The sequence below is a fragment of the Anabrus simplex genome, chromosome 7 (assembly GCF_040414725.1).
Source record: "Anabrus simplex isolate iqAnaSimp1 chromosome 7, ASM4041472v1, whole genome shotgun sequence".
Taxonomy (NCBI): Eukaryota; Metazoa; Arthropoda; class Insecta; order Orthoptera; family Tettigoniidae; genus Anabrus; species Anabrus simplex.
Window position 1 is genome coordinate 121,090,514 of NC_090271.1, and position 21,474 is coordinate 121,111,987.

At 37.9% G+C, this 21,474-nt stretch overlaps 1 protein-coding gene across 7 annotated transcripts in view; it reads left to right on the forward strand.

Moving 5' to 3' along the window:
* Nucleotides 1–21,474, forward strand: part of Acsl (Acyl-CoA synthetase long-chain) — a 273,218-nt gene that overhangs the window by 195,333 nt on the left and 56,411 nt on the right. For all 7 annotated transcript variants that reach the window (XM_067151294.2, XM_067151296.2, XM_067151293.2 and 4 more), the window contains 3 exons: nucleotides 6,787–6,964; nucleotides 13,769–14,020; nucleotides 14,112–14,309. In XM_067151294.2, coding sequence (XP_067007395.2) covers nucleotides 6,787–6,964; nucleotides 13,769–14,020; nucleotides 14,112–14,309 — 628 coding nt within the window. The remainder of the gene's footprint in view (nucleotides 1–6,786; nucleotides 6,965–13,768; nucleotides 14,021–14,111; nucleotides 14,310–21,474) is intronic.

A 21,474-nucleotide genomic window follows, 5' to 3' on the forward strand; every position in this document is an offset into this window, starting at 1 on the left:
CTCCTTTCTTAAAGATAAGTACTATTACACCCTTCTTCCAATCTTCTGGTACTTTTTTTAGCCATTGTGTACCCACTTCCCCTGGACCTCTTATCTCCACACTTAACTCATCCACTCCTGGTGCTTTTGCCAGTTTAATCCTCTTCACAGCTTCCTTCACTTCTGCCCAGGTTAATTCCTAAGAGTTTCTCCTCACCTGTCATCAATTTCCTCAATATGATCTTCACTTAATCCAACCACATTCAGCAAGTATTTCTTCCAGATTAGTTTAATTTCCTCCTTTTTCTCCACTAGGTTACCATTCTTATCCTCCATCCTGCCCACTTTACTCTGTCTACTCTTCCTTTTATTTCTCACCATTCCATACAATACTTTCCAATTGCCTTTGCTATCTTCCGTCATCTGTGTCCACTTCTCCATTCACTTCCTCTCCTCTGTAACCACATTTTTTGCTTTCATCTGTTTGTATGGTCTTCTCTTGTCTCTGGTGTTCTTTGTTGGTACCACGCGTGAAAGATCGTTTTTCTTCCCTACTGCTTCTTTCACTCTGTCATTCCACCATGATGTATCCTTCCATTTCTTCCTTCCACAGGTCCTTCCACATGTTGTTCCCACACCTTTTACCAAAGTACTTTTGAATCTTTCCCAATTTTCTCCTGTCCTAATATGCCTGTTAATTTCTTCCTTATACCTGTTGATACTCTTACTTGGTTTCCTTCTCTTTCAGTTTCCATGCCTTATTTACCTTTCCTGGTCTTCTGTTGTCACTTTCTAAGGCCACTTATGGTATTACCTTCAAATCTGTGATGTTGCTCGTTATCTCACATTTGAAGAGCATGTAGTCCACAGCTGATATCAGTGACGAATCCCTGCTATACCATGTTACCTTGTGGCTCTCCTTAAACCATGAGTTTCCTACAATCAACCCATTCCTCTTCCAAAGCTCCAGCAATTTCTTTCCTATATCATTCCTCTTTCCCCAACCTTCTGGTCCCAGCACATTCTCGTAGCCCCTCCTGTCCATACCTACATGGCATTTAAATCTTCAATGACTATAATGTGCTGACCATCCAGCTGTTTCTACAATTGATCTTCTATCTTCCTTTTGTTCAGTGCAGCCTACCTGAGGGCCATACACCTGAAGTACTTCAAAGCTCTTTCCTTTTACAAATACCAAATTTCATAATTTGGTCACTTGTTCCTTAATTCTTAATTCTGTCTGGAATGGGGGTTAGGATATTCTTATCTGTTGTAAATTCACTGAATTTATGCGAAGTCTTTTGCCATTTAAGACTAACCTTTATCATTCACCATTTACCACAAAATATAACTCGCTAATTCAGAAAAAAAAAATTGCTGGTATAATAGGCAGATCATTAAATGGTCATTTAGAACCCTTGCATATTTTTAAAAAGAATTGTAACACGAGAAATACCAGTAATATTAATACTAAGGGAACACTAAGCATAAAATACCTGAAAGGGAAGTGCAGCATTTCATGGAGTCTGACCAGGGTGGGGGTTCAGCATGATGTAATGGAGGTTTAGTGGACTGGAAGCCGGTTGAACTTGTGCCAATGAAAGAACAGCGGTTTTTCAAACTCCTCACATTGTATGCTGGAGTGGAGACAAAGCAGGACTTCATTAAAATAAGTTGGAAATTTCAAATTCCTAGGTTTTTGGACAGAAATTAAGTCTTTCTTTAATAGTGTGGTTTTCTTACAGGTATCTTAGTGTAAGCGATTATTTAACTTGTATGTTTGACAGATTGAAAAGTTTTTAAGTTGCATTTAGTTCCTAATTATCACCTTTACATGCAACTTCTTTGGCTTTCTCAGAATTAATTTATCAGTAGTCAATGGTTTCCCTGTGCTCTTTTCTTCACCTCTCTTTATAATGTCCCAGGTACTTTTGGACATCCAGTCCTTTTTGTCATTCTCAATAGCCTAGCACTTCTTCACAAAACATTCTTATCCCATACAGTTTTGATGTCTCGATCTGCTTCAGGAGGTAGTGCCTCAAAGCAGTTTCCGACTTCTAGTTGGAATTCTTGCTTTCATGAATCATTCTTGAATTTCTCAATGTTGAATTTCCATTAGAGTTTTCCATATTTTCTGCGAGCTGCCATTTTTTTTCAGCTGGAACTGTGAAAGCATAAGGTGGTGATCACTATAGACATCCGCTCCTCTTGTTCCTCAAGTTAGTCGGCGAGTGCCGGAACTTTCCTGCCCACGGCAATGTAGTCGATTTGGTTTTTGGTACTATGGTTGGAAGTTGCCCATGAGATTTGATGGTAACATTTGGACAGAAATAAAAGGTCTTCCTTTAATAGTATGGTTTGCCTTCTATAACCAAGTTGTAATTCAACAGAAGTTGAACATTTCTCAGTTTTTATCCCTTTCTCTATGTCTGTTAACACACACAATTTGCTCCAGTCGTTCATTATTCAGTCCGACTTTGGCATTCAGATTGTAAACTTGACCATATTAACAGTCTATATTGGTCCATATTGACTCAATGATAAACTTACTGCCTTGTCAATGCTATTCCAAAAATTCTACAGGATCATAATTATTTATTCAATTATATTGATATTATATGTATCTGTATATACTTACATTCCCGTGACCAAAGCAAACATTGGATCATTAAGCTATTCTTCATTTTACGTTGGCGTTTGAAACCACAGTGCCTGATATTGAATATATCGCGCTGATCACCGGGAGCTGGCAAGTTACTTCAATTGATCTACTCATCTTCAGCTTCAGTACGATTATGACTTTGTGCCTGACAGTGTACACAAGCTAGCACATTTAATTGTTCTCTGCTCTTCATAAACATTATAAGGCTTTGCCTAACACTGCGTGTGCCATACTGCTGTTCAGAAAATTATGCACTGTTTTTTTAAGTGACTTACATTTTACTTATTCTGAATTTTACAGTGTCTACCCCCATCATTTTTAGATCGCCTCTTCTACTGATCCGGAGTGAACTAAATCTTTTATTTTATTTTTCCTATGCATTGTTTTTCAAGTTATAAGCGGCTGATGATGACCTGGACTAGGGTCAAAACCGGTACCACTTCTACTTATTAAATAAGAATGTAATCACTGCATTTCTTATTCTTTTGTATTGAATAGGTTGAACCTCTTTGTTATTTCAATTTTAATTGTCAATGCTAATCAAACCATTTCATATGTTAATTACTCGTACTTTATTCTAATATTACTCAAGTCATTGAAATTGTGAAGTACTTTCGCTGAACAAGAGAATATGTTCTCGAAACATCTACAAGTAATTAACATATCATTGCTGCTGGGGCAAAACCTCTTATGTGAAATATTACAGCTTAGAACTTTGGCCGGTAAGGTTCTGTCATCTAAGGTGCAATATTTTGTGAATATTGTCAAGGCATTCTCACTCTTCATAATGTATGTGCTGCGGGTCAGTATATGTCCAAAAATATTATCACATAGGTTTTCTCCTAGCACTGAAGATATATTAAATAGCTTTTGATTAGTATTGACAAGGCGGATTTTTTATCTCCTGTTTTTTCAGCGCAGTAAGTTTATCATTTTGCATTGAGGTCACCTATATAATGTCCTTACTTGTTCTTTTAATAGTTTCAATGAGGAAATGGTAGACCACATCTCTAAGTCAGAGATCGGATTCCTCTGTAGGCACTTGGCACTAGATAATGGTTATATTGCAAATATTACTTTGGAAGATGGCTGTCATAAGCCTTTCAGATATTGGTTGCCAGTTGATAAAGTTCTTTTGTCTATTTGCTTAGTATCAATCCTACACATCTGTATTCAGCACAACCTCCTGTTCTTCGAGAATGTAGAAACTCGAGGCCCTCGGGTGTTTGTAGTTCACAAGTCAAACCACCTAACCTTGTTCACTCTGAGGATGTTTCGTCTATAGAGGATCATTTCTTTTGTAACCTGTCGCAATCTGTTCTCTTCCAAGGTTCTGACATTACAGAATTAAATTCTAGTTGCCCATTTCATGCTAAATCATGTATCTGAATGGGATTTTTTCCTTTTAAGTTTCTTTAATAGGGTTCATTCTGGAAGTACTATAGTGAAGGTTAACCTACACTTCCCCCAAGCGCCATGGCAAGGCTACCACCATAGGGTCTCAACACATGCCACAGTATGCTTAGCGGTATAGTACCATTAATGACATCTTGTCCATTCCTGCTACTATCAAACACTGACACTGTTACATATAATTGCACCCTGCTAAGAATTCTGATTCAGAAAAATGCCCAGAACCATTCACAGTACTCCGTGTTTTTTTTAAATGCAAAGTTAACCTTGAAATCTTTAGTTATCAATATCATTGCAACCATGTAAGCAAATGTTTTATTTCAACTTTAAAGGTTAATATCCTGTATACTTAACAAGCACAATAGCATAAGCTATCAAACATCCAGACCTAAACACACAACTGAAACCATACAGAATAAAATTCAGGATAATAAAACTGGGTGAAAATAGTGATACGAGGACCTCAGGCTGCTGTGACTTCCATATCTTATCAGAGAATAAATTTATACATGTAAATACAGGTAATATTGAGACTTGTCAGATTACTGTTGCAGCCAGTGACTACAATGTGCAACTTAAAATGCCAAGGAACTATGGAGCCAGCCTATTAGTATGCTGGTTGATACCTTGGTGGCCACAAAACATAAATTACTATTAGAAACAGTTGGAACATGCTAATCTTAACATAAACTGTTTGATATTTCATGTATTTTATTCCTGACAATCATTACAAAAGTGTTTGGAAATATGAAAAAGCTGCACATCTGAGTGCAGCTAGCACGGAAGTATGGAGGCTGTAATGATTTGGGATTACATTGAATGAGGACGCTATGCCTCTGATCGGTGAGGGAAACATCATAGCATCATGCAAACATTGTTTCTTTTTCCCAGAAACTTATTGAATGTGCCCAGAATTGAATTTTTTTTCTTAATGCCCTGGCATTTGGGTAAGTCTGTTGGCCACAACAGTGGGTGGTTTGGATTAATTCATTTGTGCACACAATCTTTGGTCAACAAGTTTGTTGTTCCTTGCCTCAGAAGTGAAGATTATGCCAATGTATATGTTAGTGTCCAGTGTGATGACTGCATGCTTTGTGTTGTGTAGAGTGCGAAGACAATGATGTAAGGGGAGGGTGAAACCTGATGTCGGCACATAGCCTACTCCTGTCAAATAACACAAAGCATTCTGTTTAAGGCTTAATGTCTCCATTACTCATGAACTGGCAGTCATATACATGACTATCATATTCATGTGAGCACTGTGGAGAGGTTTGAAATTGAATCCAGGCTTCTGGCATGCAATCTAGTAATCTCGAATAGTCTCTCCTACCCTGCTAGCCAGCATTCTGAAGGTGAAGTTTTTTCCCCACAGGCACTTGAACTGGTGCACCACAGTATCATACTTCACGCCATAATCTTGGCCTCCAGGTGGGCTTGTATTTATGAAAAGCAAGTTTATTTTTTAATGTTCCTAACAGATGAGGCAAGCTCCAAAACATGTGTCATGCTAAGAATATAAGCATGTATCACCATAATGGGATTTGATTACAAGCATTAACGTTGGCAAGGTTGGTCATAATCGTAAAGCCTGTGTGGCGTGGTACCATGGTTCTTCAATGGAGAAAATGTTGACCAGCAGGGTAGGAGATGTGATGGTATACGATTTATGATCACTAGATATAGTGCCAGAATCTTAAATTCCAAATCTCTCCGTTGAGTTCATGTGGAGGTGAGGGCGTATGACACAGTTGATGACTATTGGTCTGTTGGAATAAGGACATTAAACCTTGATAGACCCCTTGGTGTTATTTTACAGGAGTAGGCTATGTGCTAACACTGGGTTTCGCCTTGTTCCTACCTCATCTCACAACCAGATATGCAGATCGTCCATAGTTGTCAAATAGAATGATATGCACCAGGAAAGCTAAACATGTCCTCAGATATTCCTGGCTCTAAAAGCCATAGCTAAATAAAAAACAAATGATATTAAAATGAAATTTCATACAAAAAAAAATTCATAATAGAATGTAGTAGTAGTAGTAGTAGTACTAGTAGTTACATTTAAAAGGACACCATTGGAAACGACATACTAGTAATATAACAATCATTGAAAGACTAGCTTCAAAATTTATATGCCAGAAACTGAAAATTTTCAGTTAAAAGTAGTATAGAACAAGAAGTTAAAAGGCAATCGCATATTAATGTACATGTAATTTAAATATTGCCATAACAGTTGATTGAGTGGTACAATAACTTGCTTTTAGCGTAACATTATCCCATGCTAATTCACAACTTAATATTTTCAATGTCTTTAACACCACTATTTGTGAAGTCATTCTTACCCCTGTGCTGGTGAGATTTAGATATTAATGTTGCATTTACTTATATTCCACCTGTTTTTGTTAGGTACATTTTTCATTGCAAGGATAATGTAAGAAAATGTGTAGGCCTATAGTGACAACTTTCACATGTACATTTTGTATACTTACAGAAGTGCTTGGAAGGTGCAGTGCTGTTAACTGTCCACACACTGATGATACCCATTTTAGTATAATTGTAAGGCTTTCACTAGTTAATATTAGTAATAGTTACCGTGTGGTTTCTATTGATAGAATGTTTCTCAGTCTCTTTCGAAATGCCTTTCCAAAACCTGTTTGAACCCACAGGATGCATATGTTCTAGCTTCTTCCAATCTTGTTTTTTTGTCTTTTAAGCTTTGGACTTTATTTCAGTATGTCATGGGTGAATATAAATGGAAAACCTTCCAAGAAGTGGAGCGTATTGCAGCAAGCTTCGGACGTGGTTTACGGGAAATTGGGCAGGAACCTAGGAAAAATATCGTTATCTTTGCTGAAACGAGAGCAGAATGGCTCATAGCTGCTCACGGCTGTTTTAAGCAAAATATCCCTGGTAAGTTGCTTGTTAAGGAAAAAAACGCCTCGTACTGAATTTTCTAGTCTAAAATTTGCATATATTTAAAATATTTAAGTTGCCACTTAATATTAGCAGTATTGTTACTGACGAGAATTTGTGAGCTTTTCAGTAATTAAACCAATTTTATGTTCATGTAAATTTCCCAAACTTAAGAAAATTATAGTTAGAATTTTATTTTGATAAGATTGTGGTAATGTTTACCAGCAAGGTTCTTTGACTAGTTAGGAATTACATTCTTACATTCCTGCATACTTTCACAACAGGAGAATCAGAAACTTCAGAAATTTTCAAGTTGGCATCCGACAGTAAAGAATATTTGTGAAAACCACTTGTTAAAAGCAACAGCTGAAAATGAAAATTTAATCTTGTATCCTTGTAGAGTACGAATATTGTGTAAAAACTTGCTCATTCAAATGCTATTCAGACAACGTTATTGGTATTGCCATTATACAAATTATAAAATTTTTTTTAAATCTTTCACATTCTGGTTACAAATATTAACATCCTTGTCAATACTAAGAATTGGTAAATTGCGAAGTTCAGGATACATTTTTAGTCGTGGTGCATTTCTTTCGGTTGCTCTGCACAACTTACCGCTACGACTGCTCGGTGAATTGTAATCTTAAATGCTCTATGGAGGTAGTTTGCTACGTGGTTCGGTTCATGTAGCTATGAGCTTTCATTCGGGCCATGGTGAATTTGAATAGGCAACTCTAAAGATTGTTTCCCTTGGCTTTCCATTTTCACACCTGAGAAATACTGGAACTGTACTTCATTGACTCTTACGCTGCAACATTCGATTAGTCCACATCCGAGAAAATGCTTCATATTTTGAGTTACTATTATTACCGTGCAACGATCAAAAAAACCTGCGGAAATCTCACTTCTCCGCATTCTCTGAGTGGATGAGCGACGACAAAGGAGTGGTGGAGAGGGTCACATGTTGTCTGGCCACCATACTGTGCATACTGTGAAGGCACGGCGAGTTTCGTTGCCACTTCTGTATCTGTTTTCACGCTCTTGTCGGTTTACATTTTCTTTCTTCAATTGTAGTCTTATAATCCTTTCTTGTGTAGGGTGTACTGCATTGGTAAATGATCTTGCACATAGTGCTGTGTAGCATGTAATAAAAGTGATAGTCTCATTTGAGTGTAGTTGTGGCTGCTACTTCAAAGTCTGGTAGCAAATACGGATGGGCATGAAGTGGACAAGGCTGAGAAATAACTCTATAATGTAGCTGCTTTCCTACAAGAACAGAAAACTGTTCGTAAACTTAATTATATTGTTCTGGCTTCAACAAGTGGAGCGACGTGGGTTTTAAGGTCACTGGTGAAATGTATAATAGCGGAAGGGAAGATGTCTATGGCCAAGGGTCATCCATAATTTTCTACACCTGATGGCAAGAAAACAGTCCTCAAGAAAAGGATTGAAACAGAATGCTTCAAGAAAGGTGTGATACATCGGAAAATAAGTGAATTTTACAGTGTTGATAAAAAACTGTACCTTCATTTAAGAAATTGAACAGGGTATTAAAATCAGAAAATTTACTTGGCTGTAGCTGAGTATCTTTGAAGATTACTGAAAGAGATGGGGTTCCGGTGGACTAGGTGCCATAATTCTCGAAAGTTGTTGATAAGAAAACCTGATATCTTGTCGTCTAGGGGAAGGTACCTCTGAAAAATTGGTCAGAACAGAGAGAATGATTGAAAAATTGTGTATTTAGATGACATTCCTTCATTCCACTCATTCTGTCCTGTCATTCTGGCAATATGATACAGAGCTGGGAATGTTACAAGCTCTAGGGAAAGGTCCTTACATTGTTTGCATACGAGCATGCCTGGGGAGAAAAAGGCTTTGTAAACGCCGCCTTGTTGATATTCAAATCAAAGCAAAGCACGGATTACCACTACGACACAAACTTCAATTTTTCAACCTGGGTAACTGCTACCAAACTTACGTCAAAACAGCGTGATAGTATTAAATAATTCTAGTTATAAAAGCGTACTATTAAATAATTCTAGTTATAAAAGTGTACAAGAGAATAGGAAGCAAACGGTATTGTCGCTCAAAAATCACATAGTTGATTGGCTTACGCCAATGTCCTGTCCTCTGTGCGTACGCTTATTGGAACAGCATATTCCTTTAAAATATAGTTCACATCTTGGAATCTCAAATAGTTCCATTTAACAATCACAGGAATAGAACCAGCTTTTGGGTAGTTAGGCCGTGTGCATTTTGCAGAGTTTCGCCCAGATGTGCCATTTGCGCTCATCAGCTGGATTGGCACGCCCCTCCAGGACTCTGCTTAGCACTGGCAGACCAAGCGCATGGTCCCATCGTGTTAGCAAATGGGGATTGCTAACCTGCTAAAGGAGAAGTGAATTCTCCGTTTCCAAAAAATATTACTCCCCATGGAGTTAGAATATCAAAAAGCTGGTTCTATTCCTGTGATTGTAAGATCTGCAGCCGTGAAAGCCATTTTTGATACTTCCATTTAACTCGCTCACTTCACTTTCCTTCTCTAGTCGCATTGAGTTTCCAGCATAAACAAAAGAAACAAAAGAATAACCTCATGTAAAAACTTCATAGTCTCAGACACACTAAAATTTCAAATGCAAATTAAAACACTATAAGCATACCTGTAAATCGCATATTATATACAAAGAATAACATGTTTCGTGACAGACTGGAAAGTTTATTACATTTAATAAATAGACACTGAAAAATATGGCTTCTTTCTTGACAAGTTAACAGAATAACCTCACTTGATGAGCCTGACTGTAGCTACATTGTTTGACTACTTGACAAGCAGCCCAGCTGATGCTTTTCCTTGATCTCGTATTATCGGGTAAGATCGGGAGGAGTTCGTGAGCTGTGCGAATCGAACTAGCCGAGGGTTCTTTTGTTCGTTGTCAGTTTATACTCTGAATTAGAAAAACAGTATTTTGGTAGCACATTGTCAGGTCACTAGCTAGAGTTTAATTGGCTATTAAGCCTGCATATTTCCTATATTGTAATACCAGTAAGAGTAAGAGAGGGACAACCAGCGGACATCATGCTAGGAAACCACCCACTAGAAAGTGTGGAAAACTTTCAATACCTTGGTAATGTAATATCTTGATACACTTGCCACTAGTGGCAAATAGTGCAGAAGAGCTCCCACTTTTACCAGCAAGTACAAACATTCCTCTAGGATCCCAAAGTACCAACAAAATCAAAGCTGGTGATTTTTCAATCAGTACTTCGTACCAATCTTAACCTATGGTATCGAAACCTGCACCTCACAAAGGACTCACGGTTACAGGCATCTGAGATTAAGTTTCTGAGGTCCAAAATTCAAAAAACTAAACTGGACGTTGTTAGAAAGGAAGTTGGGATTGCGACAATATTGTTTAATCAGATCAGCACGTTCAGATTGAGGTGGTTTGGGCATGCAATAAGGATGGAGTGAACAAGAACAGCTTGTTAACTTGGAGACATGTGGCAGGAAAACAAGATGGTGGGAAGACAAAGAACCCATTGGATGGACACCATGAAGATTGACATTACAAATCTGGTAAGGACATTGGAGGATGTCATTAACAGAACATCTCAATACGACAGAATGGAAGAGGCCAACATTACTTGGGAAACGGGAACTGTAAATTGATGATATTGATGATTTAAATACACACACAATAGTAATTTAAATATCTACTTTATTTATGCAAAAAGTTATATTAGCACATTTAAACACTTTTATATCTGCCCCCCTCCTGCATTACCACAGCTGTCTGGTGACGACCAGGTGCTGTGCCATCACCGCACAGCACCACGTGGAGTTAAAGGTTGTGCTGCAGTATTGCAATGTAGTGTTGCAACTATGTGAAATGTGTAGTTCTAATGCAGATGCGTTTATTAAATATTTTAATATAACTATTAAGAATTTCTTACTTTTTGTCTCTCTCAGTTTATGACAATAACAAATTGTACATGGCTGCATTTCTTATTCACTCATTTCGTGTAGCATATTCTAACACATTTAAGTTGAAGGTTGCTGTAAAACTTGTTCTCTAGCTCATTTTCATGCCTGTTCGTGTACTGGATGTTTCCTAATATGTGGCCACATGGGACACAGAACTTGGAAGCTGGAATGATATTAAAAATCTCAGATAGGGGAAGAGTAGCAAAGAACAACGCATGTGAATGTACTCTATTTACTGTAGGTCAGTGTGTGTTTAAAATATTATATATAATCATAATATTCTAATCTGCTGCCCTGTTACAACAGAGCCTGAGGTCATTGTTCTTCAGATATTGTTCTTCTCTGTATAATAAATAGAAAATAAATTAAAATACAGTCCCATCTATAGTTGACCATAAGCATTTTTAATGTCCAATAATGGTCATTACTTTATTCTAGCAAGTTTCTATATCTTGCTGAAACATGCATAGCATATTAAAGACCTGACTTGAAAATTCTCATTTTTGCCTTTCTCTTTTGTAAAAGTCAATGTGCAGCATAAGGGTTAAGGCGATCGCTGCTTTCTTCACAATTCTAGCCATTTCTCCTCCTTCAATCACCAAAATCCTTTTGTGGCTAACTGGTCAGCATGCTGGCCCTTGGTCCAAAGGATCATAGATTTGATTTCTGGTTGACTTTGGAATTTTACCCGAATTGATTATTTCATCTGGCTTGGGGACTGGAGTTAGTGCCAGCTTCAACATTAGTTTTCAGCCTAGGTAGGATCCCATCCTGGCAAAGCCCACGTTGCTCATAGGCATAAACTTGAAAGACCTGCTCTAGTCCTCTGGAGCCTGTGTGCCATTTTTTATATTATTATTGACATAGAAATACCGTGGAGCACAAAGGTGTAAGAAGGTGCGGGCATGAATGAGTGGACAGAGAAAAGAACGACCAAATCTTAATTTAAAACTCTAAAATCTGAATTTTTTTTTTTTTTTTTCCTTTCAAATTTTAAGCTTCGTTAAACAATGGTTAGACAGAAGGGGGGCTCTTCAGCTCTTATAAAAGTCACTTAAAACCTAGATTCAATAAACCTAGTGATTTTTAAAGAGATGAGCTAGGTAGCTCAAACGTTATTGTTATAAAGAGCACTACTGCTCCAATCAGTTACAAGTTACGAGACTGGACTCCAAAATTTACAAAGCTTCAATGATTCTTTACTCCACACAATTAGAATACTCTCCTAAACTTAAGATTCAAGCCTCTCCAAGGCACAATTTAACTTTTACATTAGGTCAAATACAATCGGTTTTCACTGTCTTATTCGCTCGGCGGTATAAGTTGCATTTAAATGTGTATGTTGGGTATTCAGCCCGAAGGCTGGTTTGATCCTCTGCGGCTCCGCCAACAGCTGTCATAAATAGCCTAGGCATCACTGAAGAGGCGTACTAGGTAAATGAGTTTCCATTTGCTTTCCTCACCAAGCTAGCCATTGCTGTTTATCAGTCTGCCAAGCCCACTGAAATGCATGCACCAACCGACCTTATGAGCGATATTTTCACACCATTCATAACAGGGACTGGCTGCATAAGCAATGGTATTACATCACTCATACCTCAGTCACTTTCATATTGTCAAAGCCAAGGAGGAGACTGAGACAGGTCAATGAAAGTGTAACAAATTTGATATAGCCCATACCAGAAGACATAGTGCACTGTAAACACTACATCTCCCCAGCAAAGGCATACATTTAAATAAGAATAGGTAAATATTAAGAGGCAATAAGTGCCCATTCTACCTGGCCTTAGTGAAAAAAGAAAAGATTTAATATGTTGGCCTTAAACCAAAATGCTAGGAGGTGAACACTTGCACCCCTTTGAAGTTCACTTGAAAATTCTTAAAACCCTATGTGGGCTTATGGTCCGAAGTTAGAGGCTAAGCCTATACTACGGAGGTGACTAAATGGAGAGAAAATTTTAAATTACGAAAGGAAGAGGGAAATTATAAGTTAACAAAATACCAAGTTGAACAGGAATTAAGAGGGTTCACACTCTTTATTCCCTAAATTGGAATAAAGTCCTTAGACTAATTTTTAAAATTCACATGGAAAGATTGAAATTTATATCGAAAAAATTTTGTAACCTTCCTCTCAAGTTAGCTTTCTGAGACTATTACATGATTAAGATGTCTGCCATTACCTTGAGCTTGTGAGCCTTCCAGAGATCAACAAGGCTAGCCTCCCTGCCTCCTCTACCAACACACACTAAAAACTTGACTGGAGCAATCGAAAGACATTGCCCAAAAGGTCCCGGCTTTTATAGCAGAGAGGAAGATTCCAAAATTCTCTGGACTGAAGCCCTTTACACATCCATAAATTCTATTGGTTGATTAAATGAATGTACAAAATTCCTGATTGGTCGAAAATTTAGGAGGAAGGGATAGCAGTGCTAGTAACCGAAGAACACAAAAGGAGAATTTAGAACATTTCAGTTCTGAAAACCTTGAAATTACAAATTTCTTTGAAAATTAATTGTTCATCTTCCCACCAAGTAGACAGTACACATCTGACGATAAACGTTCAAACTTCTTCCAATACACAGTTTGAAGTACAAGGTACAGATGGCTTCTAAAAGGCGCTCGCTTTAAATGCACGGAGCGGTTGTACCTGTGGTGCTATTATTATTGTTATTATTGTTGTTATAGACATTAAACCACTAGGAGAAGAAACTTAGATGTAATTTTTCTCACAAACTATTGGATTACTTACTCAGATCTTTCATTCTTCGTATTCATTCAGTCATGTGAAATAGTGTTTTTTTTTTTTCCTTCCTCAGTTGTAACCATATATGCAACTCTTGGAGATGAAGCAATTGCCCATGGTATTAATGAAACGGAAGTTACAACGGTCATAACAACTCACGACTTGCTACCAAAATTCAAGAAGATTCTAGGTATGACACGAGCAGTTAAAACTTTAATTTATATGGAAGACCAACTAAAGAAAGCAGATACTACAGATTTTCCGGAAGGTATTAAGATTATTCCGTTTGCAGAAATTGTAAAGAAAGGTGCAAGTTCCAATAAAGGTATGTGGTCTCGAAGTATGATTTAAGTCCTGTGCTTTTCTTTTGTGCATGTGTGTGTGTTGCTTAGCTTATATACTATATTCTGTTCCAGTTGCCGTTCCTCCTGGTCCACAAGATATAGCTATCATTATGTATACCAGTGGTTCAACAGGAGTACCCAAAGGAGTGTTAATAACACATAGGAATATGATGGCTACTCTGAAAGCTTTTTCGGATGCAGTCACTATCTATGACAATGATGTCTTTCTGGGATTTTTACCTTTAGCACATGTCTTTGAATTGCTAGCAGGTAAATGTAAATATTTATGGAATTAAATTTAGAGTAGAAATGGCTACTTTTAAAATTAAAACATAGCCTATTTAAGGTTACTTCACCATGAGTAAATGTCTAGGATGAGAGAGAAAAAAAAAATCTGTAGAAATTAATGTATGTTTGAAAGAAACATGTTTCTGAAATCAGCAGATGAACATAGATTATTCAAATTTGGGGAAAGGTAAAAGCAAAAGTTTTTATAGAATCCGGCAGAGGTAGTCGGGATTTTTGAAGGGCGGAAAAAAGTCCATTCGACACTCCATGTCGTACGATGTCGGCATGTGAAAGATCTCTGGTGACACATTTGGTGTTTACCCGACAAAATTAATTAAATCTCAGCCATAGACGCCCAAGAGAGTTTCGGTTTACTCGGTCTGCCATCTAGTGGACCTAGAGTAAAACGGAACGTCGAAATTGACGAGCAGACAGCCAGATGGCGTCAAATTGAAATGTCTGCACACGGTAGCTGAGGCCATATGATTATGATTATTATTATTATTATTATTATTATTATTATTATTATTATTATTATTATTATTATTATTTACTTACTAGAAAGATCAAGGAAGATGTCAATATGATGTAGTAAATATACTTGTCAAAACCCAAAGAACAGTTGCTGGGATGCACAAAAATCCTTCGAATGGCAACTAGCAATTCTTTCTGCCCGTAACCTGAATGAGAAATTTTAAGTGAAGGATCTTCAATTCCTTCTAAAGCAATAATTGTTAAATCCTATATGGATAGGAATTGTATGGAGAGATTGGTTTAATGGGCAAGCATATGTAGGTTGAGTACACACAAGAGGAAATTTAATTTTAAAAAAATCTTGTTCCAGCAGCTTTCATTGATAGGTTGTGGAGATAGACTAGGAACTTCAGATCCTGGTGAGGAATAGGGGCATAAGAGGAACGGGAATGAATAGAGGTTATCAGATGTTACGGCCTCGTGATTACCAACACTAGGCTGCTGAAATTGAAAATCTGCCGAGGTGGTCACATGGCAAGACTAATCATTTAAGTTCCTTCGGTACCACAATTGCAATTGTGTGTGTGCTATGCAAAACAAGCTCCTCAAAAGTGAGGAAAAATATCTTCAATTAGGAAAGGGATATCTGAGGACCACAGAAATGCAGCTCTTGACAGGCACATCTGTGTTTTAAGGGAAGATGGTAGTTAAAATTTAAATATGCATGATAGTGCAGTTCAAGGTGATTACAGGGAATAAGATGAACTCGTGAACTTCAAGAAAAATTTATGCGTGCTTGTGAAAGTCATTGGGCCGATTGCAGAAACGATGACTAGTTTTAAGCCTTAGACAACGTCTACCTAAACTACTTCTAAATCAAGCAGTCTTCCATTGCATAAACAATATTCAGCCGGTTTTTAACTAGATATCGTTTACAGTTTCAATATTGGTTTGAAAATCTTTCATGCAACTTGCTTGTCGCAATCAATGAGATTCGTCGGTGCACACATCGAATGCCAGTCAGCTGTTTGTCTTACACATTACACAAATATGGCTAAGCATGAGTATGACTTGCCCACAGATAAGAATATTGCTTTCGGTGGAAGTTAAATCTCATAATACCGTATTTACGCGAATAATCCCCGCACCCTAACTTTAGGAAGGCTCATTTTTAAAAAAATGCCAACTTTGACACAAATAAAACCCGCACCCCAATTTCGTGCCCAATTTTTTTTAAAATATGCGGTGATTCACGTAAATACAGTATTAGACACTAGACACGCCACCGTACGGGGAAGTGTAGAGTTGATTATAGTGTTACGGTGAGTGTAATCTACTCGTAAATAGCTTCGACGAAGGGAAGATGAAACAATCTTTTTTTTACTTGCTAGTGGCTTTACGTCGCACCAACACAGATAGGTCTTATGGCGACGATGGGATAGGAAAGGCCCAGGAGTTAAAAGAAAGCGGCCGTGGCCTTAAGGTACAGCCCCAGCATTTGCCTTTTCTGAAATTGGGAAACCACAGAAAACCATCTTAAGGGCTGCAGACAGTGGGATTCGAACCCACTATCTCCCGGATGCAAGCTCACAGTCGCGCGCCTCTAACCACACGGCCAACTCGCCCGGTGAAACAATAGTAATCTGTTGTATGGGACATACAGATGTAGCTTGCATTCTGGAGATCGTAGGTTCGAACCGCATAATCGGCAGCCCTGAAGATTGTTTTCCATAGTTTCCCTATTTTTACACCAGGCAAATACTAGGGCTGTTATTATGGCCACAGCTCTTCTGCAGTCCTCCTCTTTTAACAGTAATCACCACAACTTGCCATTTCCTATCACATAGTTGCTGAAACCTTATATGAATTAGTGAGACAACCATATAAAAACCATATACAACCTACTTTTTAGTTTTCTTTGTGTTTACTTGGCAGTAAATTTAAGTGAATCACTCCCGGTTGATGTGACAGCCCTCTATTGGGACAAGTAATTATGACAAGTATATAGTCGAAGTGACCTATAATTCCATGGAAATTATCCCATGTATGATAAAATATATCAGTTGCCAAGAATTGTATTGAAGTCGACAGTTACTGGACTGTCGCTTTGTTAGTCTTAAGATGTTAAGCTCTACCTCCCCGTACATGTCAAATGAATTGCTGTGATTTTGCACCGGGCGACCCACAGAGAGGCCATCGGACTAACCTTTCTTCCTGGAATCGTCCCAGCATAATACAAATTACAGGTTTGATAGTACATAACTTCAGATTGTGATTCACTCCTCTCATTTGAGGTTAAACAGTGTTCTTGGCAGTGTTTAAACATGGCCGGTTGAACATCAGTTTCAGACAGTGTCTAAGTGATAAATGTCTCTGCAATGCAGCAGCCATACTTAGGCATTGTTTAACCGTAGACAACGTCGAAACAGTTTCTGCAGTCGGCCAATTGGTCTACTCGCCAGGTTGTTCATGTAAGCTCATTTTACTTACCTAAATTTTATTTCCTACAGCTTAGTTCCAGATCTTTAACTAGAAAACCCTTGTGCCATATACATACATTCCTCCCCACAACCCTTGCCTTCCCCTTTTCTTTCGCCCCTACTATCTTCAACGGGACTGTTGTTAAAAGAGCAGCGGAGGAGCCATCTGTGGTAGTTTGTTGCCACCTACATGGGCAGTCTTAACTAGTCCATCTGGAAGTCAACAGTGAGCATATTATTGGAATTTGTGAAAGCTGAATGCATAGACTTGACATCAGCAGCAGCTAACCTTGATGGATATTTAATATTACACAGACAGTATTGACATTGTTCATGGATTTGTATTTTTTCAGAAATCACCTAAAATGCAATATTTGCACTTCTTACCTCTTATACTACTGCGACCAGAATTTAATTCGTTGAATTATAGACTGCTATAGAAGTATATTAATAGGGATTGTACACAAGCCACCTGAAATAAGACAGATTCTGAGTGGCATTAGCAAATCTTATCTCGGCGCACAATAATGTTTTAGTCGGAGACTGAGACCTTTAAAGCAGATTAGTGAATTGAACAACCTAATGAATATATTTCTCAGCACAAACATGACACTTTTGCCCCTCAGCGCTATGAATTGCATTCATTACACAGACTACACAAGTTGTACTTAGAGGTTGACTTGTCACAAAATAGCTTAAAGTAATTCCTGTCCCAGGACTAGAGTACAAACCGTACTATTACAATAAGAGACCTAGTATATATGGACTAAAACTGTGCCATATAACTTGCCATGGGATAGTATACTGGTTCTGGAAATACAGTATTTGACAAGCATGCACAAAAGAAACTTGTAAGAATTACATGCTCTTCATAGTATCAGAGTTAAGATCTGCTATGGCTAGTTTACAAAATGTACAGACAATATAGATGCTTGACTCAGATGATTTAGGATTCTGAGAAGCAGAATGAGCAGTCAGAAAATGATGAAAAATAAATGACAAAAATAGAGTAAATTGCATATGAAAGTACAGGTAAAACCATAGAGCAATACTTGCAAAGCATACCGCTAGAGGATATTTCCTTCAAAATTCACCACCCTTATCTGCAAGAGCAATTCTTTGATGTGAATTAAGATAAATATGTAAAATACTTAAATAAATCCAATGAGACACACGACATTCCTATTTTCTGATTAGATATATTGAGAGCAGTTCTGCCAATATTTTATGTTTATTGCCTGGCAAATGCAGTGTTTGCAGTTGTTAAGAAAGACATATTGGTTAGACCCATCCAACAACTTGAAAGTTAGATTCTCCTTCAGATGTCAGTTCTTGAATATGTACTTCACACAAATTACTGAATACCTTACCAAGCTTTCCCTCCTAATCCATCTTTGTCTGGCTTCAGAAAAGGACACGGCATTGAGTTACCATTGATATCAGAAGTGCAGTTGATCAACAGGCTGTGACTGTGCTGACACTGTTAGATCTCTGTAGTGCCTTAAATAGAAACTTTAGTGCTGAGGACTTGTAAAATATGTGAAACTCTCCCTTTGTCCCTTAACCTTTTGTGTTATACTTGATCCACTGTTATTTGTTCCCATGATGGGGGGGTCTTTTCCACACCACTGTGCAGCACCAACCAATAGGAGTTAGTTTCACACAGTGCTGACAGATAAGTTATTTGCATTCTAATATAAGCGTTCAGAGTAAAGTTCAAGGCGAACTGTAGCTCGTCTGCTGTGCATTCTGTGTTAAGAAGACAGTCTGGCAACAATGAACGGCCCTGGTGCACACATGGGAATACTTTTCCAGTGTTAATTCGTATGCACCACACTATCTCCTGCTTGCTAGCCTTGTTCGGTGTGAAAATCGAATGTGACAGCAGCGCAAGAGTGTTTCTCTGGTGACCTTTTATAGGAACTGTTTATCAATGCCCAGTCTTACTGGCAAGAATAAAGTAGTTCATAATCAAGGGAGAGAAATAATGGCAAATGTTATAGATTTCTGCAATTCAGAGAAAGAGAGCAATCAGTTTAGCTTACCAGTTTTACAAGCAATAAGAAAGCTGCAGAGGTAGCCAGCAAGGTGGCAAGCTTTGTAAAGAAAATCAAAAAGGAGTTTAGTGGTATAGGAGAGCAGAATAAAATTAAGCACCCCAGGTAAAAAGCGAAGTGTTAAGCTCATTGTACTGAATGACACGAGGAAGTGTGTTATTCAGAGAAAAATACAGGAACTTTATACCCTGAAGGAAGTACGGTAGTTCAGACTTCATTAAACTTGTGTGCAGTGGTGCAAAATAGCAGTTAATATAGGGGAAGCAAGGAGCATCGTCGGCCAACATTGAATTTGATTGGTTGTAGATTTTCAAAATGTCGGAACAAAATGACATCATTAAAGGTAATTTCATTACCTAAGCATTCTGCAGACAAATGACAGATTAGGAGAAAACATAAGACAAGTCATATCTCAACAAAACTTTCATCCACCAGACTTACACCATCAGAGCATTGGCAGGATGACTAGTGCTGGGCAAAGGTGGCGTTGTGGAAGGTTTTTGTTCCTGGGACACTGTTAATGTTAATGTTAGACAAAATCAGGGGACTATCATGAGGAGATGAATAGTCAGAACTTCATGAAATGACTCCAGATCCAACTGCTGGAGAACATTCCTGAGGCTGCTGCTATTATTATGGACAACACACCTCATCACAGCCAGAAAATAAATGAACCACCCACTTCAAGGAGTAAAAAGAGAAAAAAGGTGGGAAAATGAAGGCTTGACTGTCTCAAAGTAAGATTTCCCACAAGATGCCAGAAAGTGCACATTACTTCATATTGTATGGCAAAAGAAATCTACCAACATTTGTTGTGGAAAAGCTTTTAAAATCTGCTGAGCATACTGTTAAGTTTTTCCCATATCACTAAGACTTAAATCCAATAGAATACATCTGGAGTAGTACAAAAAGAAGTTGCTGAGAAAAATGTAATGTACTTGCATAGAAAACATTACCAGGGAAGCATTTACCAGTGTAACAGCAGATTAGAGAAAGACGACTTAGGAGTATGGAGGTACTGTAAATCACAAACTATTGGCTGGGAGAACTATGCTTTGCTGGATGATGTACAAGAACAGCCGATCATTAGAATTAGTGGCGAGCGACAGTGATTCAGACTGTAGTACTGGACCAGACGAAAATGACTCCAGCAACAGCGATTTGTTTGCTAGCAAATCTTGGGCATTGCATCTTACAAATAGCATAGTAATGCTTTTCATTTGGTCATGGTTCCACAAGGTATAAATTTTGAGATTTCCATATTGACACCTAATTACTTCAATAATTAGTTACACATGCTATGCTCCTATTCAATACATTACCGTACAGTACAATGTAAATTTGAAACTTAAAATTCACATCAAGTCTAAACATGTTTAGACCCTATTTGGGTCATCTTCAGTTGAATATTACAATGAACATATACAATAATTAATACTTAAAATGAATATCAGTTATTGCCTAATCCTGTTAACAAACTCCTGGCTATTTAAACATAGAAATGTCTTGACAAGTGGTTATTTGTGCACACTGAAGATTTCACAACAACTTTTTAAGTGTATGAACTCATTCATAATAAGAATGTTTCAACAGGTACAACATACCTTGTTCAATTTTCTTGGTTGCCAGAGTTTCGCCACATTGTGCCAATTTAGGGCTCATCCGTTGGTAACTAACACACCTACAAAGATGCATAGCTAGTGCATGTAGTGTAGGCCGCTATAAAGCTTACTGTACTGGTGATGTTGGTGCAAACACCTTGCGCAGCATTTCTCTTGCTGAAGTATTTGGCGGACGTTCCTTGTCACTCCATTACCAGTCAGTGTAACGAGAGTCCCTACACGAAAGGCCTAATCTTTCACAGTAGTACACGGAAATCTATTTAAATTGTGCCAGGTCACAGCTACTATTAGAGTTGCTGTATTACTATTTAATTTAATTCATGATGGTTTTATCTGCGATTGAAGAGTTTCGTTACTAATTGTTGACTTCATGGCACTGTACTACTGCTGTCTCCCTCTGAAGTTGCAGCATTTTCTCTCTTTCAGATGGAGTAGACACTGATAATACCAGTGGTCCAGAACTTATATTTGTCACTTTCTTCACCTTTTTCTTACCTTTTGTCTTATCATGACC